The 18,689-nt window shown below is 42.7% G+C and overlaps 1 protein-coding gene across 1 annotated transcript in view; it reads left to right on the top strand.

The window, feature by feature from the left end:
• Positions 1-18,689, top strand: part of ST3GAL4 (ST3 beta-galactoside alpha-2,3-sialyltransferase 4) — a 190,521-nt gene that overhangs the window by 154,352 nt on the left and 17,480 nt on the right. Inside the window, exons 6-9 of the mRNA XM_058194865.1 lie at positions 4,959-5,028; positions 7,845-7,925; positions 8,125-8,222; positions 13,538-13,598. Coding sequence (XP_058050848.1) covers positions 4,959-5,028; positions 7,845-7,925; positions 8,125-8,222; positions 13,538-13,598 — 310 coding nt within the window. The remainder of the gene's footprint in view (positions 1-4,958; positions 5,029-7,844; positions 7,926-8,124; positions 8,223-13,537; positions 13,599-18,689) is intronic.

The following is an 18,689-nucleotide window of genomic DNA, read 5'->3' as shown; positions in this document are numbered from 1 at the left end:
CTGGCGACGGTGTGCGTGCACACAGAGCGGGCTCTGCGTGCCACCCCTGGCACGTATGTCAAAGGTTCACCATCCCAGATCTATAGAGATTCTCAGTCATCCAGGTCATGTTTATTCCAAAGATGCTTTTTCAGGAGGCAACTGGCAACTGGGTTTTTTTTTTTCTTTGAAGACGTTTCACTTCTCATCCAAGAGGCATCTTCAGCTCTGATTAATTTTTTACAGATTTACAACTTGTGTGGGAAAATTCCCCCAAAGACCTGGGTGGTAGCTTCGGTGTTCTGAGATTTGGAGTGTTAGGTTGCGCAATGAAAAGTAGCTTTTCTTCTCCATCCCCTGAAAAGTGTTTTCAGAAAAATCGATGCCAGTGTCATTTATTGTTTGAATGGGGTCACCTGGAACTGCAAAAAACGAGGCAGAGGGAAGTTTCGTGGAGTGGAAGCAACTACAGAGCTCCAGGTGGTTCCACCTCTTGTCAGTTTATTTCTCTTTGCCTACCTGTGTCACAGTGAATGATTTGAGTTTCATTTTTGGTAGGGAGACAAAAGGGAATGCTTAGTTACAAGGAGACCTCAATTTATGGCAGGCCTAATGACTGCTCAAAATGACAAAAGGCTTCGAAAAAGCTCTTTATGACTGCTGTCCCCATCTCCCTGCAGTCGCTTGGTTTTTTGGGGGGAGTGCTTGGGAACTGGCTCATAAATTTATGGCTGGTTGCAACATCCTGTGGTTAACATGAGTATAATTTGCAAGACAGTCAGAGTTGTACAACCCTTGTAAAGGGAGTCACTGTGATTACACAATTGTGATTTACAACACTTGCTGCCATTGTCCAGCAGAAAATGGCCAAAAATGCCGATTGGGTGTGCTGGATTCATTTAATGACCATGTGAATCACATCTCTGTTGTAGCATCCCCATGGTCATGTCACAAAAATGCAGATCCCTTGGCAACTGACTCATTTTTTTTAACCGTTGCTGTGTCCCGAGGTCATGTGATCTCCTTTTGTGACTTTCTGAGAAGCAGAGCCTGTAGGGTAACTAGATTCACTCAAAAACTAGGCTACTCACTTATCAACTGCATAAGGGTAACTTAAAGGTGGGTAACTTGAGATGGCTGAGCAAATACAATCATACTTTTCAAGTAGACAGCTGTTTGAAGTTACAACTGCCAAAACATCTTAGGGAGTTATTTACGTGAGCGAGATTTGAACAGCGCGACACAATAGTCAGATATGGGAGATTCCATTCTATACTCTACAATGAGCATCTCTGCATTTGCGTAACGGCAGAGGTAGAAGACCTGGCTCACATCCTGTTTGACTGTTGCTTGTATAAGGGAGTGAGAGATAGGTACCTTGGTCCATATACGAAACGGATGACCATTGAGATCTCTATATCAAACAACTTACTTTATGTGTGGCCAGAACCTGAAAATAATATTTAACACAGCACAGGACTTAAGAAAAATGGTTGAGATCTGCATAGGTGGGACTGATTGGGGTAGATTGTAAGGGTGCCACAGAAATATAATTTTATGTCAGTTTATTCGATTTTACAAATGTATGTATTAAATTATATTGTATCTTATCCTATAACTATTGTATTTTACCCTACTCTTATTTTAAATTGTTTGTTTAGGATTTTATTGGTGATAGGTGTTTGAACCTTGTGCTTTGATATGGTCTATAGGCTAATCGATCAATCTATCTATCTATCTATCTATCTATCTATCTATCTATCTATCTTGAAGAGCACCAGGAGGCTCCAGCTAGTCCAGAATGCGGCTGCGCGGGTGATAGAGGGGCACCACATTGCTCCCATATAACACCCATCCTGCGCGGCCTGCACTGGATGAAGGTAGCTTTCCGGGTGCAATTCGAGGTGCTGGTTACCACCTTTAAAGCACTCCATGGCTTAGGACCGGGGTATTTGCGAGACCGCCTTCTGCCACCGATTGCCTCCCAACAACCTGTGCGCTCCCACAGAGCGGGCCTCCTCAGGGTGCCGTCAACCAAACAATGTAGGTTGGCGGCCCCCAGGGGGAAGGCCTTCTCTGTGGCGGCACCAGCCCTATGGAACGAGTTACCTCCGGGGTTACGCCAACTCCCTGACCTCCGGGCCTTCAAACGTGAACTAAAGACTTTATTATTTCACCGAGCGGGACTAGCCTAAGAATGTATTTTAGCGAAATTTTAATGGGTTTTTAATCGGTCTTCGACCGTTTTAGTGATTCGGCCACTAAATATTTGTTTTTAAATTGTTTTTAAATAGTGTTTATTTATTATATTTATATCATAGTGTTATGTGTATTTTAATATTGGCTGTACACCACCCTGAGTCCTTCGGGAGATGGTGCGGTATAGAAATGTAATTATAAATAAATAAATAAAAAATCTCTCTCTCTCTCTCTCTCTCTCTCTCTCTCTTTCTCTTTATCATCTATCTATCTATCCATCCATTGCAGCGATTCACTTAACAGCTGTGGCGAGAAAGGTCATAAAATGGGGCAAAAACGCATTTAACAATGTCTCACTTAAAAAAGAAATTTTGGGCTCAATTGTGGTTGTAAGTCAACAGTTACCTGTATTACAGTTCAGTGCAAGAGAGGCTGGTAACTAACAAGGTCTTGGCACAGCCAACTAAGCTGACTTTATACATTTTTCTCTTTCTCTTTTACTTTCTGCGTGATGCATTTGTGAACCCAGTCTATTAGGTTAGTTAAGGGTTCAGTGATCCACTATTCAAACCCAGAAAAAGGATTAACCAAGTTAAGTCTGTTCTGCAAACTCTGCCAGGATGAAGTACTTAAAGGAGTTAATTTGCTAGGTCCTGCATAATCTTCTTTTAAATAGGTTGCTTAAACGGCCTTTCTGAAGCTCCCGAGCCAGTTCAGTTCTGACCATCTGTTCAGTTTTCTTTCCCTGCCCTGTGATTTATAGAATTAATGGTAGATACGCAGCTGTAGTGTCCGCGAGTGGGTGTCGTCTAAATAAAATTAGGTCCTCTGTTTTCGACATTGTTGAGAGATGAGAGTAAAGTTATGTGTTTTTTAATTTCATCTTTAAAAAATGTAGCTCAAAACTGGGAGAGCAAGAAGCGTAGAGGCTATAAATCAAGCCAGACTTTTCTTTGGCTTACAGACGTACTTATTTTATTGGTTCAAAAATATCAGTGGAAACGTACTTGAGTTTTTGTCGAGGTGTTAGATTTATTTTCCATTTTCCCCCGCTCTGAATACCAGGCGATACCCCAAGCTTTGCTTCCCTTTCTTACTGAAGTAAAGAAAGGCCATTTGTACATGTTTTTCAGCAGGGCTCAAAGCAGAAATAACTTCAGTTCGGGTACCCTCACTTCTTTTTTAATCCTTTTGTGCACACAGCAGAAAGGAGGCGATGCACAGGTACCCCTCGACTTACGACCACAACTGAGCCCCAAATTTCTGTTGCTAAGTGGCACAGTTGTTAAGTGAACTTTGCCCCATTTTACCACCTTTTTTGCCACGGTTGTTTTTTTTTTTAATTTACATTTATACCCCGCCCTTCTCCGAAGACTCAGGGCGGCTTACAGTGTATAAGGCAATAGTCTCATTCTATTTGTATATTTACAAAGTCAACTTATTGCCCCCCCAACAATCTGGATCCTCATTTTACCTACCTTATAAAGGATGGAAGGCTGAGTCAACCTCGGGCCAGGCTTGAACCTGCAGTAATTGCAGGCTGCTGTGTTCTAATAACAGGCTTCTTACCAGCCTGAGCTATTACGGCCCTTACCATTAAAATGAATCATTCTTTTTGTTAAGTGAGTAACACAACTGTTTAGTGAATCTGGCTTCCCCATTGACTGTGCTTGTCAGTTGGTCACAAAAGGGGATCACGTGACTCCGGGACACTACAACCGTCATAAATATGAACCAGTTGCCAAGCATCTGAATTTTGATCACGTGGCCATGCAGACATAGTAAGTATGAAAAAGTCCTTTTTTTCAAGGCTTTTTCAAATGGTCACTAAACAAACTGTTGTAAGTCAAAGACTACCTGTATGCTGTTTTCTTTAGCTGCGTTGTTTCTCCTGGTATCTACATTGTGTTTGGCCTTGATTACAACAAGCCAGGTTGGAAGTAAGATTTCTTTTGCTTGGTTTGAGCTATCCAATTTTAAACGTAACTGCATTCAAAGATGCAGAGAGAGTAGCAAGTACATATGAATGTACTTGAATGAAAAGAAGGACGAGGGGAGACATGATAGCAGTGTCCCAATATCTCAGGGGCTGCCACAAAGAAGAGAGAGTCGGGCTGTTCTCCAAAGCACCTGAAGGCAGGACAAGAAGCAACGGGTGGAAACTAATCAAGAAGAGAAGCAACTAGAACTAAGAAGAAATTTTCTGACAATTAGAACAATTAATCAGTGGAACAACTTGCCTCCAGAAATTGGGAATGCTCCAACACTGGAAGTTTTTAAGAAGAGAGATTATATAACCATTTGTCTGAAGTAGTGTAGGGTTTCCTGCCTGGGCAGGGGTTTGGACTAGAAGATCTCCAAGGTCCCTTCCAACTCTGTTATTCTATTCTATTCTATTCTATTCTATTCTATTCTATTCTATTCTATTCTATTCTATTCTATTCTATCCTATCCTATCCTATCCTATCCTATCCTATCCTATCCTAACCTACTTGCTAGAAACTTGATTTAGCAGAATCCTACGAATTCCATGATGGATCTCTTTCCCTATATCTATTATTTTTGTTGGTTGGTTGGTTTTTATTTTAATGAAAAACATTAGTGTTCCGAATATTGAAAAAAACTGCTTACTCTCATTCATTCATTCATTCACTCATTCATTCAAATTTATTAAACCAACTCTCCTCCCCTCTTCCACATTTTGGAGTATTTTACAGCTGAAAGATTCTTCTATTGAAGGACTTGGGCTTAACACTTTGCCTACTCTTTTCTTTGCTCAGGATGGAAGATAGTTGGAGTACTGGCTGTATTTTTGCTGATGGTGTGGTATACAATATCCCGGGAAGAAAGGTATATATCGCTGTGAGTGTATTTCTTGAAAAAAACCAGCACAACTGGATTATAGGAACTTCATTATTCTTTGTCTCCTTTCTAGGATAGGTTAATTAGATGGACAACTCTAACTAGAAGTCACTTTTCAGAATTTTTGAGCCCATTTGACACACACACACAAACACACACACACAGAGGGAGAGAGAGAGAGAGAGAGAGAGAATGAGTGAAATGAGAGAGAGGGAGGGAGGGAAAAAGAGAGATGCATAAGAAAGATTTCTGTTCTGAATCCTTATTGTTTATTGGTCCATTTTTAATACAGCATGAAAGTGGGGATTATACATGCATATACAAAATTTATTGGCTCAAGGCAAAATATATACCATTCCCCCTACTATACCCCAATAACTACACTATGGGGTAGAGTGGGCTGAGAGAGGGTGGCTGGCCCAAGGTCCCCTAGCATGGAGGTTCATACCCAAGAAGCTTCCAAGCTGATGGTGTTCAGGCTTGCAAAATCAATATCAGCCTTGGAAGTAGCTTTAATCAGAGAACTACAACACTAATACTACATTTATTGTGAAGTTACAATAACAGAAGCTTGCAAGCCTTAATCTGCTTTGCCCCCTCCCTGCCTTTGTTCCAGACAACCACAAAGGGTTAACTCTGAGATCCTTATTGACATATCTGCTGTAGGATCCTATTTTGTTTGTCGGACACAACACGTTATGGATTTTGTTCTGCAACTCCATGATAAAAGTTATGCTAGCTTGCATGGTGTTGCTTTCCTAGGCTGATCTATCTTGGAGGACTGACTCCATGTAATTGCTTCTTACCAACTGAAGCAGGAAAATAATCATAGTGAATGCCCTATTTTTTTTTAAAACCAATTTTACCAAAACCTTGTTTGAAACTACCTATATCTGTGATGGCGAACCTATGGCATGCGTACCCAAAGCGGCGCACGAAGCCATGGCGCCTGGCACGCGCGGCGTCGCCCGTTCCTCTTCCGAGCTCCTGGCGTGCATGTGTGTGTGATGATCAGCTGGCCTTTCTGCATGCGTTAGTTCCAGAAACTAGGAGAGCTGGTCTTCCGTTTTCCTGCATAAACATGCACGCCGGTCAGCTGATCGTCACATGCGCATGCGCGCCAGAAACCCGGAAGAGTAGATAGCTGAAACCGGAAGTTCAGTAGCTGAAACCGGAAGTTCAGTAGCTCATTTGCGGGTGTGCAGATGCGTCCTGAGCAGCTCCTCTTCTGGGTTGTGGCCCAGACATGCATGCGCACGCTCCCTTTTCGGTACTGGGTGCCAAAAAAGTTCGTCATCACTGGCCTATATCCTTAGGCACTATCTCGATACTTCTTAGGTTGTCGGTTAGGATTTTGATTATTTAGTTTTCCCCAATCTTAAGATTGAGGGATGCGGTGGCTCATTGGCTAAGACGGTGAGCTTGTCGATCGAGAGGTCGGCAGTTCAGCGGTTCGAATCCCTAGTGCTGCCGTGTAATGGGATGAGCTCCCATGACTTGTCCCAGCTTCTGCCAATCTAGCAGTTCGAAAGCATGTAAAAAGTGCAAGTAGAAAAAATAGGGACCACCTTTGGTGGGAAGGTAACAGTGTTCCATGCGCCTTTGGCGTTGAGTCATGTCGGTCACATGACCACAGAGACATCTTCGGACAGCGCTGGCTCTTCGGCTTTGAAACGGAGATGAGCACCGCCCCCTAGAGTCGGGAACGACTAGCACATATGTGCGATGGGAACCTTTACCTTTGCCTTAATCTTAAGATTATGACTCTAAATGTAGATTAATACTATTATTACTACTAGTACTGCTTATAATAATAAGACTTGAATTATTAAATTTCCCCCAGCCTTTTTTTTTTTTTTAATTTTTATTACGTTACAAACAAAAAAGAAAATACATTTTCCAGCCTTGTGCTATACATAAAAAAAAAAAAGGAAGATTTGGGTCTTCGGATATATCCTCATGATTGCCAAAATCCACGTTCTCGAGGTACAGGTACCGAAGCGTCCAATGTTCCAAGCGCATAGTCCACGAATGGTTTCCAAGTCTTCCAGAAAATATCTTCTTTATACACACCACTTCTAATTTTAATATCACATGTCATTTTATCATTTAAAGCTAATTTCCACATTTCAGAATTCCACTCTTCTATTCTAATAATCACATCTAGTTTCCAATATCTAGCTATTATAATTCTACCTATTATAATCATAATTCTAATCAATTCTTTTTCATATTTTGTTAATTCTATTTCCTTAATTACCAACAATAATATAGTTTCCACTCTCAATGTTATTACTTTCCCCATCATTTCAAATATCATTTTCTCCAATTGTTGCCAAAACTTTTTAACCTTATCACATTTATGTAGTATAAATGTGATAAATGTGATCCCCCAGCCTTAATCTGGGAATCTACCTGCAGATCATTAACAACAGGGGTGTCAAATTCAATTTCATTGAGGGCCGCATCAGGGTTGTGTTCGACCCTGGTGTGTGTGTGTGTGTGTGTGTGTGTGTGTGTGTGTGTGGCGTGGCCAGATTGACATCACTTGTGTCAGGGACGCCTGTGGTGACCCGAGGGCTCTGCACTCTACCGAGCTCCATTTTGACTGGCAGAGGGTTGCAGGAAGCCTTCTCAGCTGATAACAGAGATTGAGAGCTCGTTTTTGCTGGCAGAAGCACCACAAGTGGATCCTTCGCTGTTTCAAGGCGGCCCTGCAGGCCTTGAGTTTGACACCCCTGATTAACAGCAGCAGCAACAACAACAACAACAACACTTTCCTCCTCTTGCCATTTGTTTTCCAGTTTTGATTTCCACTTCCAAGATGAAAAGATGACTTGTCCTTTCAAAGAAGTGGAAAAGAAAGCTGCGCAATTGATACCAAAGTGAGTAACGGGGCTGATGATCGTTTGGTAGAAGACACGAGATGATTGCAGCTCTTTTCTATTTAATTTTCCTGGACTTCAGGGGGGAAGGAATGTGGTGGGGCAAGGAAATATTGCTCAGTAGGAAAGGAAAGATAAAGCAGAGAAGCTGCCAACAGCCCCTTAACTCATATCATCATCTTTTCTTCCTTAACTTCAGTTACACACGGGAACCTCCACTGTTTTTACACCTAAAGGATTATTTCTGGGTGAAGACCCCCTCGCTTTATGAGCTGCCTTATGGCACGAAAGGAACAGGTAAGCAACCTGCATGTCTCCTTCTCTTCCTCCCTCCTTCTTAATCATAAAGCTTCTATTTTCATCGAATCTTGAGTCTGGTTTCGTCGGACAATTTGCATCCTTCTTTCTTAATGGCTTTGTTGGGATTATGGCCCAGCCTATTCACATTTCATTTGGCCCACATGCCTGAACCTGATGCAGAATATGTGTTATTTTTTTTTAGCCGTTTTATCCTCCTCTAAATTTCTCCACGGATCTACTCTTATCATCTCCGGATGATCTCCAGGCAGACCCAGAAATATGTAGCTTCCCCCCACGGAGTTGCATTTGACACTTTTCTTTTCAGATTGCACACTCAAGAGCTATGTAACAAGACATTCATCAAATCACTTAGTAGCATCTCCACTGCCTACTCTAGTTAAGGTTGTTTTTGTTTTTTTTTTGGTATTAACAGTTACTGCAATCAGATTAGACTTGCTATGCGTTGAAAAAGAAGAATGGAAGTGGAGGAAGAAAAAGATAGTTACGGTCTCTTGTGCTGGATCCCTCATTGGGTGACCTTGGCCAGTCACTCTCTCTCAACCCTAAGAAGAAGGAAATGGCAAATCACTTTCAACCGCTTACCAAGAGCACTGTAGGGCAGGGTGCCAAACTCAAGGCCCATGGGACGGATCCGGCCCACGGGGTGCTTAGATCTGCCCAGGGGTGAAATGCTCCTGGATCGGACCGGATCGCGCGATCTGGTAGCGATCGTGGCTGGTAGTTCAGCGATCCGGTAGCGATGGTAGAGCAAAGCTCCATCCATCCACCTGGGGCATCATTATTTCCTGGTTTTAATGAGGAAGTAATGTGTTTTTTACAGAAGGTTTTGCGCATGCGCAGAAGGAGCATGCACATGTGACGCTTTGGCACATGCACTTCCGAACCGGTAAGGAAGGAAAGTAGATTTCACCCCTGGATCTGGCCCACGGGGTCACCCTGAAAACAGCAAAGGACCAGCCCACGGTGTCTTTGCCAGCAAAAACGGGCTCCCGAGCTCCGTTTTTAGCTGCGATGGCCTCCTTCAAACCTCCCGAGCTCCGTTTTCACTGGCAGAGGTTTGCAGGAGGCCATCGCAGCCAAAAACGGAGCTCTGGAGCCCGTTTTTGCTGGCAGAATGCTGGGGCTGCCACAGGCGCCCTGACACGAGTAACATCAAGCTGCCTCTCCACCAGATCAAACACAACCATGATGCAGCCTTCAACGAAATCAAGTTTGACATGCCTGCTGTAGGGATTTATCCAGGCAGTTGCCAGGAATCAAGCATGACTCAAAGGTATCCACTGTCCCATTATGAGGAGTTTAAAGTTTAAAATAACCTTTGAGCCAGAAAAGAGATTTTTTTTTGTTTTTAAATTTCAGGAACAGTTATTTAAGTTTTTTTTTTTCATAAAAAAGTTTTATTTTTACAATCATATCAAACAGCTCATCCAATGTACAGTTATATACAATTAGTCGGGCTTGCCCAGTCACCACCCCCCTTTTTAACACTCTTCCCTCTTCTACCTACTTCTACTTTCCAGACCTTCGTCTCCTTCTCTTATCTACATCCTCTCCTCCCTCCACCCTACACCTTCCTTCTCCCTCTTCTACCCCTCTTCCTTCCTCTTCTCCTCTTTCCTACCTCCTACTCTCTCCTCTTTTCTCCCTCCCCATCGTTCTAAAATGGTAACTGGGCAGACCCGACCCTACATTAATTATATTTATACATCTTCAATAATCCCTGTACATTAACCATCACTTTTTTATTGGTTTTTACACCAATATTGTTGTGGCTTACGATCTGGACTCTAATGTCTATGGATCTCTTTTCCTGCTTAAAAGCTAGTCTCTGAGATGAAAATAATTTTTCAGCTCAGGACAAAGAATTTATACAACTTGGTGATTTGCCATTGTACGATTGTCTTAACGATTCCATTTCTATCTACAGTGAAATCACGTCCATCCATTTAAAAGAAATCTCCATATTAATTATTTCAACTGTCTGACCCTGTTAACGTCATTGGTTTTGCTCCAACAGACAAAAGGTTCAGTTGACAGTAATGCACTAGATAAAACTTTTGCTCCACATGAATGGATCCATTATAAAGTTGCTCTTGGTTGGAATCAGTCAGCTATGATAACAAAACAAAGGAAATTAGTTTGTCTCCAGCTTCCCCAGCCTGAGATATAAGCTACATCACTGAGTTGGTTACTTAAAACTGACAGATATTTGTTAAATTTCCTTATTTGTCCAGGAAGAGACTATCTCGAAAAACTAAACACAGTTCAAGGATTTATATACAAAAAAGGAACAGTATATATTTCCTAATCTTTGTTTCTCTTTGTGTACGACAGTACTGCCATTGTATACAAAAACCACTTAATAGAAAGTCTATTGTGTTACAAAATGTGTTGGATTCTAATTATTAACCAGTGGAGTCTTACTTTTATTTCTTTATTACCTGGTGTTTCTCTTAAATTTCCAGTGCAATCATTAATGACAGGCAAATAGCATTTTCCTCACAATAATACTGCACGGAATGTGTTTTGAAAAGCTGAACTTTTTAAAAATTTTATTAAATTATTTAGTAGCACAGATCTCTTTTTAAATGAATTAAATATCAGACCTTTGGAGAGAAATTTTTTTTAAAGAGAAGACGTAATTTATTCTTACTTTGATGGCGTTTTCATCTTCCAGAAGTTAAAGAAAAGGAACAATAGAAGCAGCTATCCTTGAATGCTTGATTGCCAGGAAAAACCTAATTGTAAAATGCAAACCTTTGGCCAGAAGTGATAAGGTTGCCTTGCGATTTATGCCACTCAGAGAAAGGGGAAACTAAGCATGTTCAGACATTCAACCTGTATTTTAGCAAAGTCGACTACAACGTGTTTAAGGAGATATTCGTTATCGTTTTCTCAGTAGAAATATTTAAGAAGTTCCAGATTGATTGGCCATTTGGTGAAGGGAAACATTGAATAAGAGAATAACAAAGTTGTAAGGGACCTTGGAGGTCTTCTAATCCAACCCTCTGCTCAAGCAGGAAATGCTATATTGGAGACCCTAAATAAACCTACATTGAAAGAAACATGGCTACACAATTAAACACGTAAAGAAAATGAGAAGCATCTAAAACAAATAATAATACATAGCTGCATTACAAAATCTATTTTTGTTGAACTCACTTTTGAGAAGGAAAATGTATAGGAAATACGTTTTAAATAAGCTGTGTTGAGATTGATTACAAAAGAAGAAGATATTTTGCAATGAAAGCACCAAGGCTATGAATTTACCAATGTTCAAATAAATTTCTTGAAAAGAATTGGGGAAAATTTGCAAGAGTTGCAAAACCGAGGCAGAGAAAAGGGTTTTTCGTCTTCCAAAAAGAAAAAGAAAATCTAAAATCTAAATAACCAGCCACCTTGATGTTGATACTTGTATGTATCTGGACTAGATTGTTGAGCAGTTAGAATGTGAACATTTAGAGGGAGAAACAACTGTATTCACAAAGAGGCAGATACCTTGATGAACGTATCTTTTCTTTTATGTACACTGAGAGCATATGCACCAAGACAAATTCCTTGTGTGTCCAATCACACTTGGCCAATAAAAAATTCTATTCTATTCTATTCTATTCTATTCTATTCTATTCTATTAGGTTTCTGAACAATAAATCTTATCAGATTAATTAATTTAAGTCACGATAAAAATAGATCCAGAGGCAGCATCCTGACAGGGATAAGGAATTAGATCTTTCTGGCTTTTTTAGGGTGTCTCTTTGTGAATTCAGTTATTTTGTTTCTAGGACAATTCACCCCGGCCAACTCATCACAGTTAACTTGCCACGGCCAACTCGCCACAGGATCAAAGTTAACATCAAAAAAAATGGTGAAATAAAATAATTAAAGAAAGGATGCAAAAGGAGGGATAAATGAAATGGGAATGACAAAAATTAAAATAAAATTTTAATTACAAGTTGTCCTCGACTTACAACCAGAATTGAGCCCAACATTTCTGTTGCTATGTGAGTCCTTTGTTAAGCAAGTTTTGCCCAGGGGTGAAATCTACTTACCTTCCCAATCGGTCCAGAAGTACACGTGCCGCGTGTCACATGCATCATGTGCGCGTGTGAGGACCCTCTGCACATGCACAAACCCTTCTGCGCATGCGCAGAAGATAAAAAACAGGTTACTTCCTGGTTTTAATGACAACTTGGTTGGGTGAGCGAAGCCTCACGCCGCCATCGCTACCGGTTCTCCGAACCACCGACTGCCATCCCTACCGGTTCGGACGAACCGGGCTGAACCGGGAGCATTTCACCCCTGGTTTTGCCCCATTTTACAACCTTTCTTGCCACTGTTGATAAGTGAATCACTGCAGTTGTTCAGACAGTAACACGGCTGTTAAGTGAATCTGGCTTTCCCATTGTCTTTGCCTGTCAGAAGGTCACAAAAGGGATCATATCACTCTCTCCCCCCTGGGACACTGCAACCGTCGTAAACATGAGTCAGTTGTCAGGCATCTGAATTTGGACCACGTGACCATGACTGCAACGTCCGTAAAAGTGGAAAACGGTCGTAACTCACTTTTTTCAGTGCCGTTTTAATTTTGAACGGTCACTAAATGAACTGTTGAAGGTTGAGGACTACCTGTATTTTAAATGATTAACTTAAGTGGTTGAATTTTCCCGTGGCGAGTTGGCCATGGCAAATTTTCTAATCCTGGGATTAGAAAACCTACAACTCAGTCGACTTCGACATGACCTCTGTTTAACACAAAAAATCATCTATTGCAATATCCTTCCTATAAAAGACTACTTCAGCTTCAATCGCAATATTACAAGAGCAAAAAATAGATTCAAGCTAAATGTCAACCGCTTCAAACTTGATTGCAGAAAATATGACTTCTGTAACAGAGTTGTTAATGCTTGGAACTCATTACCTGACTCCATAGTGTCTATTCAAAATCCCAAAATCTTCAACCAAAATCTGTCTACTATTGACCTCACCCCATTCCTGAGAGGACTATAAGGGGCGTGCATAAGAGCACAAAAGTGCCTACCGTTCCTGTCCTATTGTTCCCTTCATCATATCAAATTGATATAGTTGATGCATATTTTTTTTACATATATGTATATATTTTCTTCAAAATATGTTTTTATCTATGACAATTGTTTGTGTATACTGTTGTGACAAAAAAAAATTAAAAAAAAAAAATTGGCCTGCGGCAAACTGTCCCATTCTTTTCTGTTATTGCTAATGTGTACATTAACTTAAACGGCTTTCTTGATTGTCCTTTGTTGTTTGATCTGCAGAGGATGTTCTCCTACGACTCCTAGCAATCACAAGTTACTCTCTCCCCGAAAACTTTCAAAGGTAAGTTCACCCATTTTTCTCTTTCTTAGTTTTTAAGCACTTTGGAAGTTTTCAATTTCATTTTGAAAATTTAGAATTGAGCTGGAAGGGACCTTGGAGGTCTTCTAGTCCAGCCCCCTGCTCAAGCAAGAGACCCTATACCCGGGATGGCGAACCTATGGCACGCATGCCAGAGGTGGTACGCAAAGCCCTATCGGTGTGCACGTGTGCCATTGCCAGCTGCTTTTCTGGTTTCCGGTATGCGCATCCTCATAGACCAGCTGATCTTCGCATGTGCTGGAGCCCCGGAAACCACCTAAAGATCAGCTGACCGCTGTGCATGCACTCACAGTCTATCTGGTCTTTAGATTTCCAGAGCTGTGGTGTGCGCAAAGACCAGCTGGCCGGCGTGCAGGCACGCAGGCATCAAGCTACTATTTGAGTTTCTGGGGCTCAAGTGCGCATGTATGTACACGCACAAGCACATTCAGGTTTGGGCACTCAGTATCGAAAAGGTTTGCCATCACTGCCTTATACCATTTCAGACAAGTGACTGTCTAGTCTCTTCTTAAAAATCTCCAGTGATGGAGCACCCACAATTTCTAGAGGCAAGCTGTTCCACTGGTAATTGTCCTCGCTGTTAGGAAGTGTCGTGTCCCACTCCTCCTCTGACGGCCGGGTCTGGGAAGTCTGTATCCAGCGTGGCCACGAAGCCTCTGCAGCTTTGCCAAATTCCTGTCAGAGTTCTCAGGGCAGGCAGGAATTCAAGGTGTGACTTCAGCAACCAGATGAGACTTTGCCTGACTCAAGGAATGCCAAAAAGCAGATCCTTTATATAGGCCATGAGGTGTGGCTCCATGACTCAGCACTTATCCAGGCCTGCCCCTCCCTTCCTTTTGCTGACGTCGCCTCTCCATTCTCCAGAAGCGGGGATCTGTCCACGTTTTGTCCTTCTGCTCAGCTGCCGGCGATTCTAGCTCGTGGCTGGCTTCTTGCTCACACGCTGTAGGAGGGAGGTTTATTTGCTCAGTCTGTCTGGGCATGGTGCCAGGGCTGGGGGTTGGAGGCATGCCAGGCCATTCTTCTTCACTATCAGTCTCTGGCTCAGATAACAGGAGATGGGAGGGGCCCGGCTGCGGGGAGGGGGGGAGGGCGAGGCACAACAGGAAGTTTCTCCTTAATTCCAGGTTGCTTTTCTCTTTGATTAGATTTTTAATCATTAGAACATCCAGCTTTGCAAAAGTTATGGAGATATATTTTATTTATTTTATTTGTCAATCATATATTTCATAATAACGGAGTTGGAGGTCTTCTAGTCCAATCCCCTGCCCAGGCAGGAAACCCTACACCATTTCAGACAAATGGTTATCCAACATTTTCTTAAAAATTTCCAGTGTTGGAGCATTTACAACTTCTGCAGGCAAATTGTTCCACTTATTGATTGTTCTAACCACCAGGAAATTTCTCCTTAGTTCTAAGTTGCTTCTCTCCTTGATTAGTTTCCACCCAATGCTTCTTGTCCTGCCCTCCGGTGTTTTGGAGAATAATTTGACTCCCTCTTCTTTGTGGCAGCCCCTCAAATACTATAATACTGCTATCATGTCACCCCCTAATTCTTCTTTTCTCTAGACTAGCCAAACCCAAATACATGAACTATTCTAATAGCTTTAAAGGATCGGGAAATCTGATTTTCATGGAAGGCCTCCGAGAAGGCTTCTCAATTACAGCTTGCTAGTAGAAGGTAGTCCTCAACTTACAACCACAACTGGGAGCAGAGATTCTGTCAGTAAGCACCGTGGTTGCTAAATGAGCCACGCCGAATTTTACGACCCTTTTCTGCGACGGTGGTTCAGCGAACCATTGGACTTGTTAAGTGCCTCACATGGTTGTTAAGCAAATCTGGCTTCCCCCATTGAGTTTGCTTGTCAGAAGCAAATCTGGGAGGTTGCAAATCACGATCCCGGGATCGTGCGATCACGTGGACGCTGCAACTGTTGTAACTACGTTTTCTGTTGCCAAGTGCCTGAATTTTGATCATGTGAACGTGCAGATCACATGCCTGTTCATAGGCGCGACGACCAATTTTAAGTCACTTCTTTTGGTGGGCGTGGAAACATTGGTCACTAAACGAATGGTTGTAAGTTCGAGGACTATCCCTATCCATTCCCTCCTACTTCTTGCTTAATTTCCCCTCCCTGCTGTTTTTCTTCAGCCACTTCTGCTTTTTGCACGGCTGGGCTTCGTCCATTTGTTAAACAGCTTCTCGTGGCTCTGAGTTTGCCTGTAGGAAGAAGGCTGTAGCGCCACTCTCTTTCCTCCCCCTGTCCCTGCCCCTCCCCAGGACACCTGTTTGCTCCTCACCTGGGATTTGCACAATGCTGTCCAACATCTATGTGACTTTGCCCATTTAGTACGGCTATAGTACTATTATTTGTCTTTCTTATCCTAGCTTATCTTTCGTTATTTTGCCTTATCTTCATTGTGTGTGTTGTATTATTATATTATGCCAAATTCCACTCCATTATCCTTTGTCCTCTGTTATTATTATGACTACTACTGTTCTGTTGCTTTGGATGCACGCTGAAAAGTTTCTGCACTGGAGACAAACTTCTTGTGTGTCTAATCACACTTAGCCAAATAAAAGTACTAATTAATTCATTAATTCTCAATACTTCCCATTTGCACACCCTCCGATTAGGACAATGATGCCGAACCCTTTTGCTGTCACATGCCAAAAGCAGGGAGCGCGCGGCGGTGGCAGGGATTTGCGCACGTGTGTGCCCACACCCATAATTCAATGAGCCCCCTTCCATGCAGGTGTGCATGACCCCCTGTGCTCCCCCCGCTTTTGGCACGTGATGGCACAGTGGGCCCGGTAGGCCTGTTTTTCGCTCTCCTCAGGCTCCAGAGACTTTCTTGGAGCCTGGGGAGGGTGAAAACGGCCTTCCACATCCCCCCACCCCCTGAAGGCCCTCCGATGGCTGGAAACGGCCCGTTTCCCGACTTCTGGTGGGATTGGAAGGCCCGAAAATCAGCACTGGAGCTGAGCTAGGGCAACACGCGCTGTTGTGACCCAGGTTCCTGGACCTGGACTCCTGGACTCGGATGATTCAGAAAGGGAGGGAGAAGACCTGGCAAGCCCTGCTTCTCTTGGGCCCTCTCCCTCCCTGGCACCCACTCAAAGGAAGGAGGAGGGGCCGGCAAGGCCTGATTCTCTTGAGCCTTCTTCTGATTTGGCAACACCCCAAGAACAGTTTTGGAGTGATGCAAGACAGCGCAGACGTGACCGGCGCGCGCAGCAGAAGCAGCGTTGGGATAAATCCAAGGAATGATGGTCATGCAGTGACATCTGCAGAGACTATAAATAGGAGGCGGGACTTCCTGGTTTTTTTGTCTTGGACAAAGCAATGAATTTGCGCAGGCAAACTGTATCAATGGAGGGAAGAATATATTCGTGAGTAATTCTGGCCTTATCTATAATTTCCTCGTTATCTCCAGAAACTTGGCAGGCCCGTGGGTAGACGTGGCCAGGACATTCATCTGTGTAAATAAAGTAGAAGAGGAGGCCTTTCACTGACTCTTTGTTGGGAGTATTGGAGGAGGGAAACAGAACACGCGCATGCCCACAGATATGGCTCCACGTGCCACCTGTGGCACACATGCCATATGTTTGCCATCACGGGATTAGGACAACTGCCTGGCTATTCGTTACTAAGCACTCTGGTCATGCACAATAGAATAGACTGCCTGGAAGTTAATTAGTTTCTGGGCTGACAATGCCCTGCCCCATTTAAGACCTCTTCCTGGCCGTCCCAGCTGCCCAGCAACCAGGAGCAATAAAAAGCCGAGCAGAAAAACACTTGGGTGTGGTGTCTATGGAATTTCTCAGTCATCCAGGTCACGGTTGTCCCAAAGATGTATTTTTTTTTCAAGAGGCAACTGGACTTTCTGGTTTTTCTTTGAAGACGTGGCGCTTCTCATCCAAGAAGCTTCTTCAGCTCTGACTTGGATGCTCCTTCCATTCCCCACCATCCAGGCAGAGCTGAAGAAGCTTCTTGGATGGGAAGCACAACGTCTTCAAAGAAAAAGCAGAAAGTCCAGTTGCCTCTCGAAAAAACGCACCTTTGGGACACATGAAGAACGGTTGCAGGAACTCGGTATGTCTAGTTTAATGAAAAGAAGGACCAGGGAAGACATGATAACAGTCTTCCAGTATCTGCCACAAAGAAGAGGGAGTCAAGCTATTCTCCAAAGCACCTGAGGGCAGGACAAGAAGCGATGGGTGGAAGCTAATCAAGCAGAGAAGCAACTTAGAACTAAGGAGGAATTTCCTGACAGTTAGAACAATTAATCAGTGGAACAACTTGCCTCCAGAAGTTGTGAATGCTCCAACACTGGAAATTTTAAAGAAAATGTTGGCTAACCCTTTGTGTGAAATGGTGTAGGGTTTCCTGCCTGGGCAGGGGGTTGGACTAGAAGACCTCCAAGGTCCCTTCCAACTCTGTTGTTGTTGTTGTTGTTGTTGTTGTTGTTGTTGTTGTTGTTATTATTATTATTATTATTATTATTATTATTATTATTATTATTATTACTTGGGTGTGGTGTGTATTGAAGGTGTGTTTGAGGAGTAAGAGAGGAGATGTCTTCCGTTACTTTGTGGAAATAGAGCAGCCTAGGGATAATAGACAAAAATACTGCTCTTTACCTGTAGGGCTCACACATTGTGGTAATCTAGTAGTAAATAATAGCAGTTCCGGGGGAAGTATGTGTGTGTGTGTGTATGTGTGTAGGAACTGTAACTACCACCCTTTGTGTTCTTGGGTGTGGCCAAGGGGACATGTTTGAACCTGTGACATCGTTTTTTACTACTTCTCTGTGGGGGCACCAGCCCTCTGGAATGAGCTACCACCGGGTATCCGCCAACTCCCCGATCTCCGGACCTTTCAACGCGAGCTGAAAACATTTCTGTTCCGTTGCACAGGACTGGCCTAATGGTTTTTAAATGGGGTTTTTATTGGTTTTATATTGTCCAGCCAACTTTGAATTCTCGCTTTTAAATTGGTTTTAATTTTTATATTAATCGTTTTATTCTGGCTGTAAACCACCCTGAGT

The sequence above is a fragment of the Ahaetulla prasina genome, chromosome 9 (genome assembly GCF_028640845.1).
Source record: "Ahaetulla prasina isolate Xishuangbanna chromosome 9, ASM2864084v1, whole genome shotgun sequence".
Classification (NCBI taxonomy): Eukaryota; Metazoa; Chordata; class Lepidosauria; order Squamata; family Colubridae; genus Ahaetulla; species Ahaetulla prasina.
Note: the sequence above shows the minus strand (reverse complement) of the source record. Positions and strands in the feature narration are given on the sequence as shown.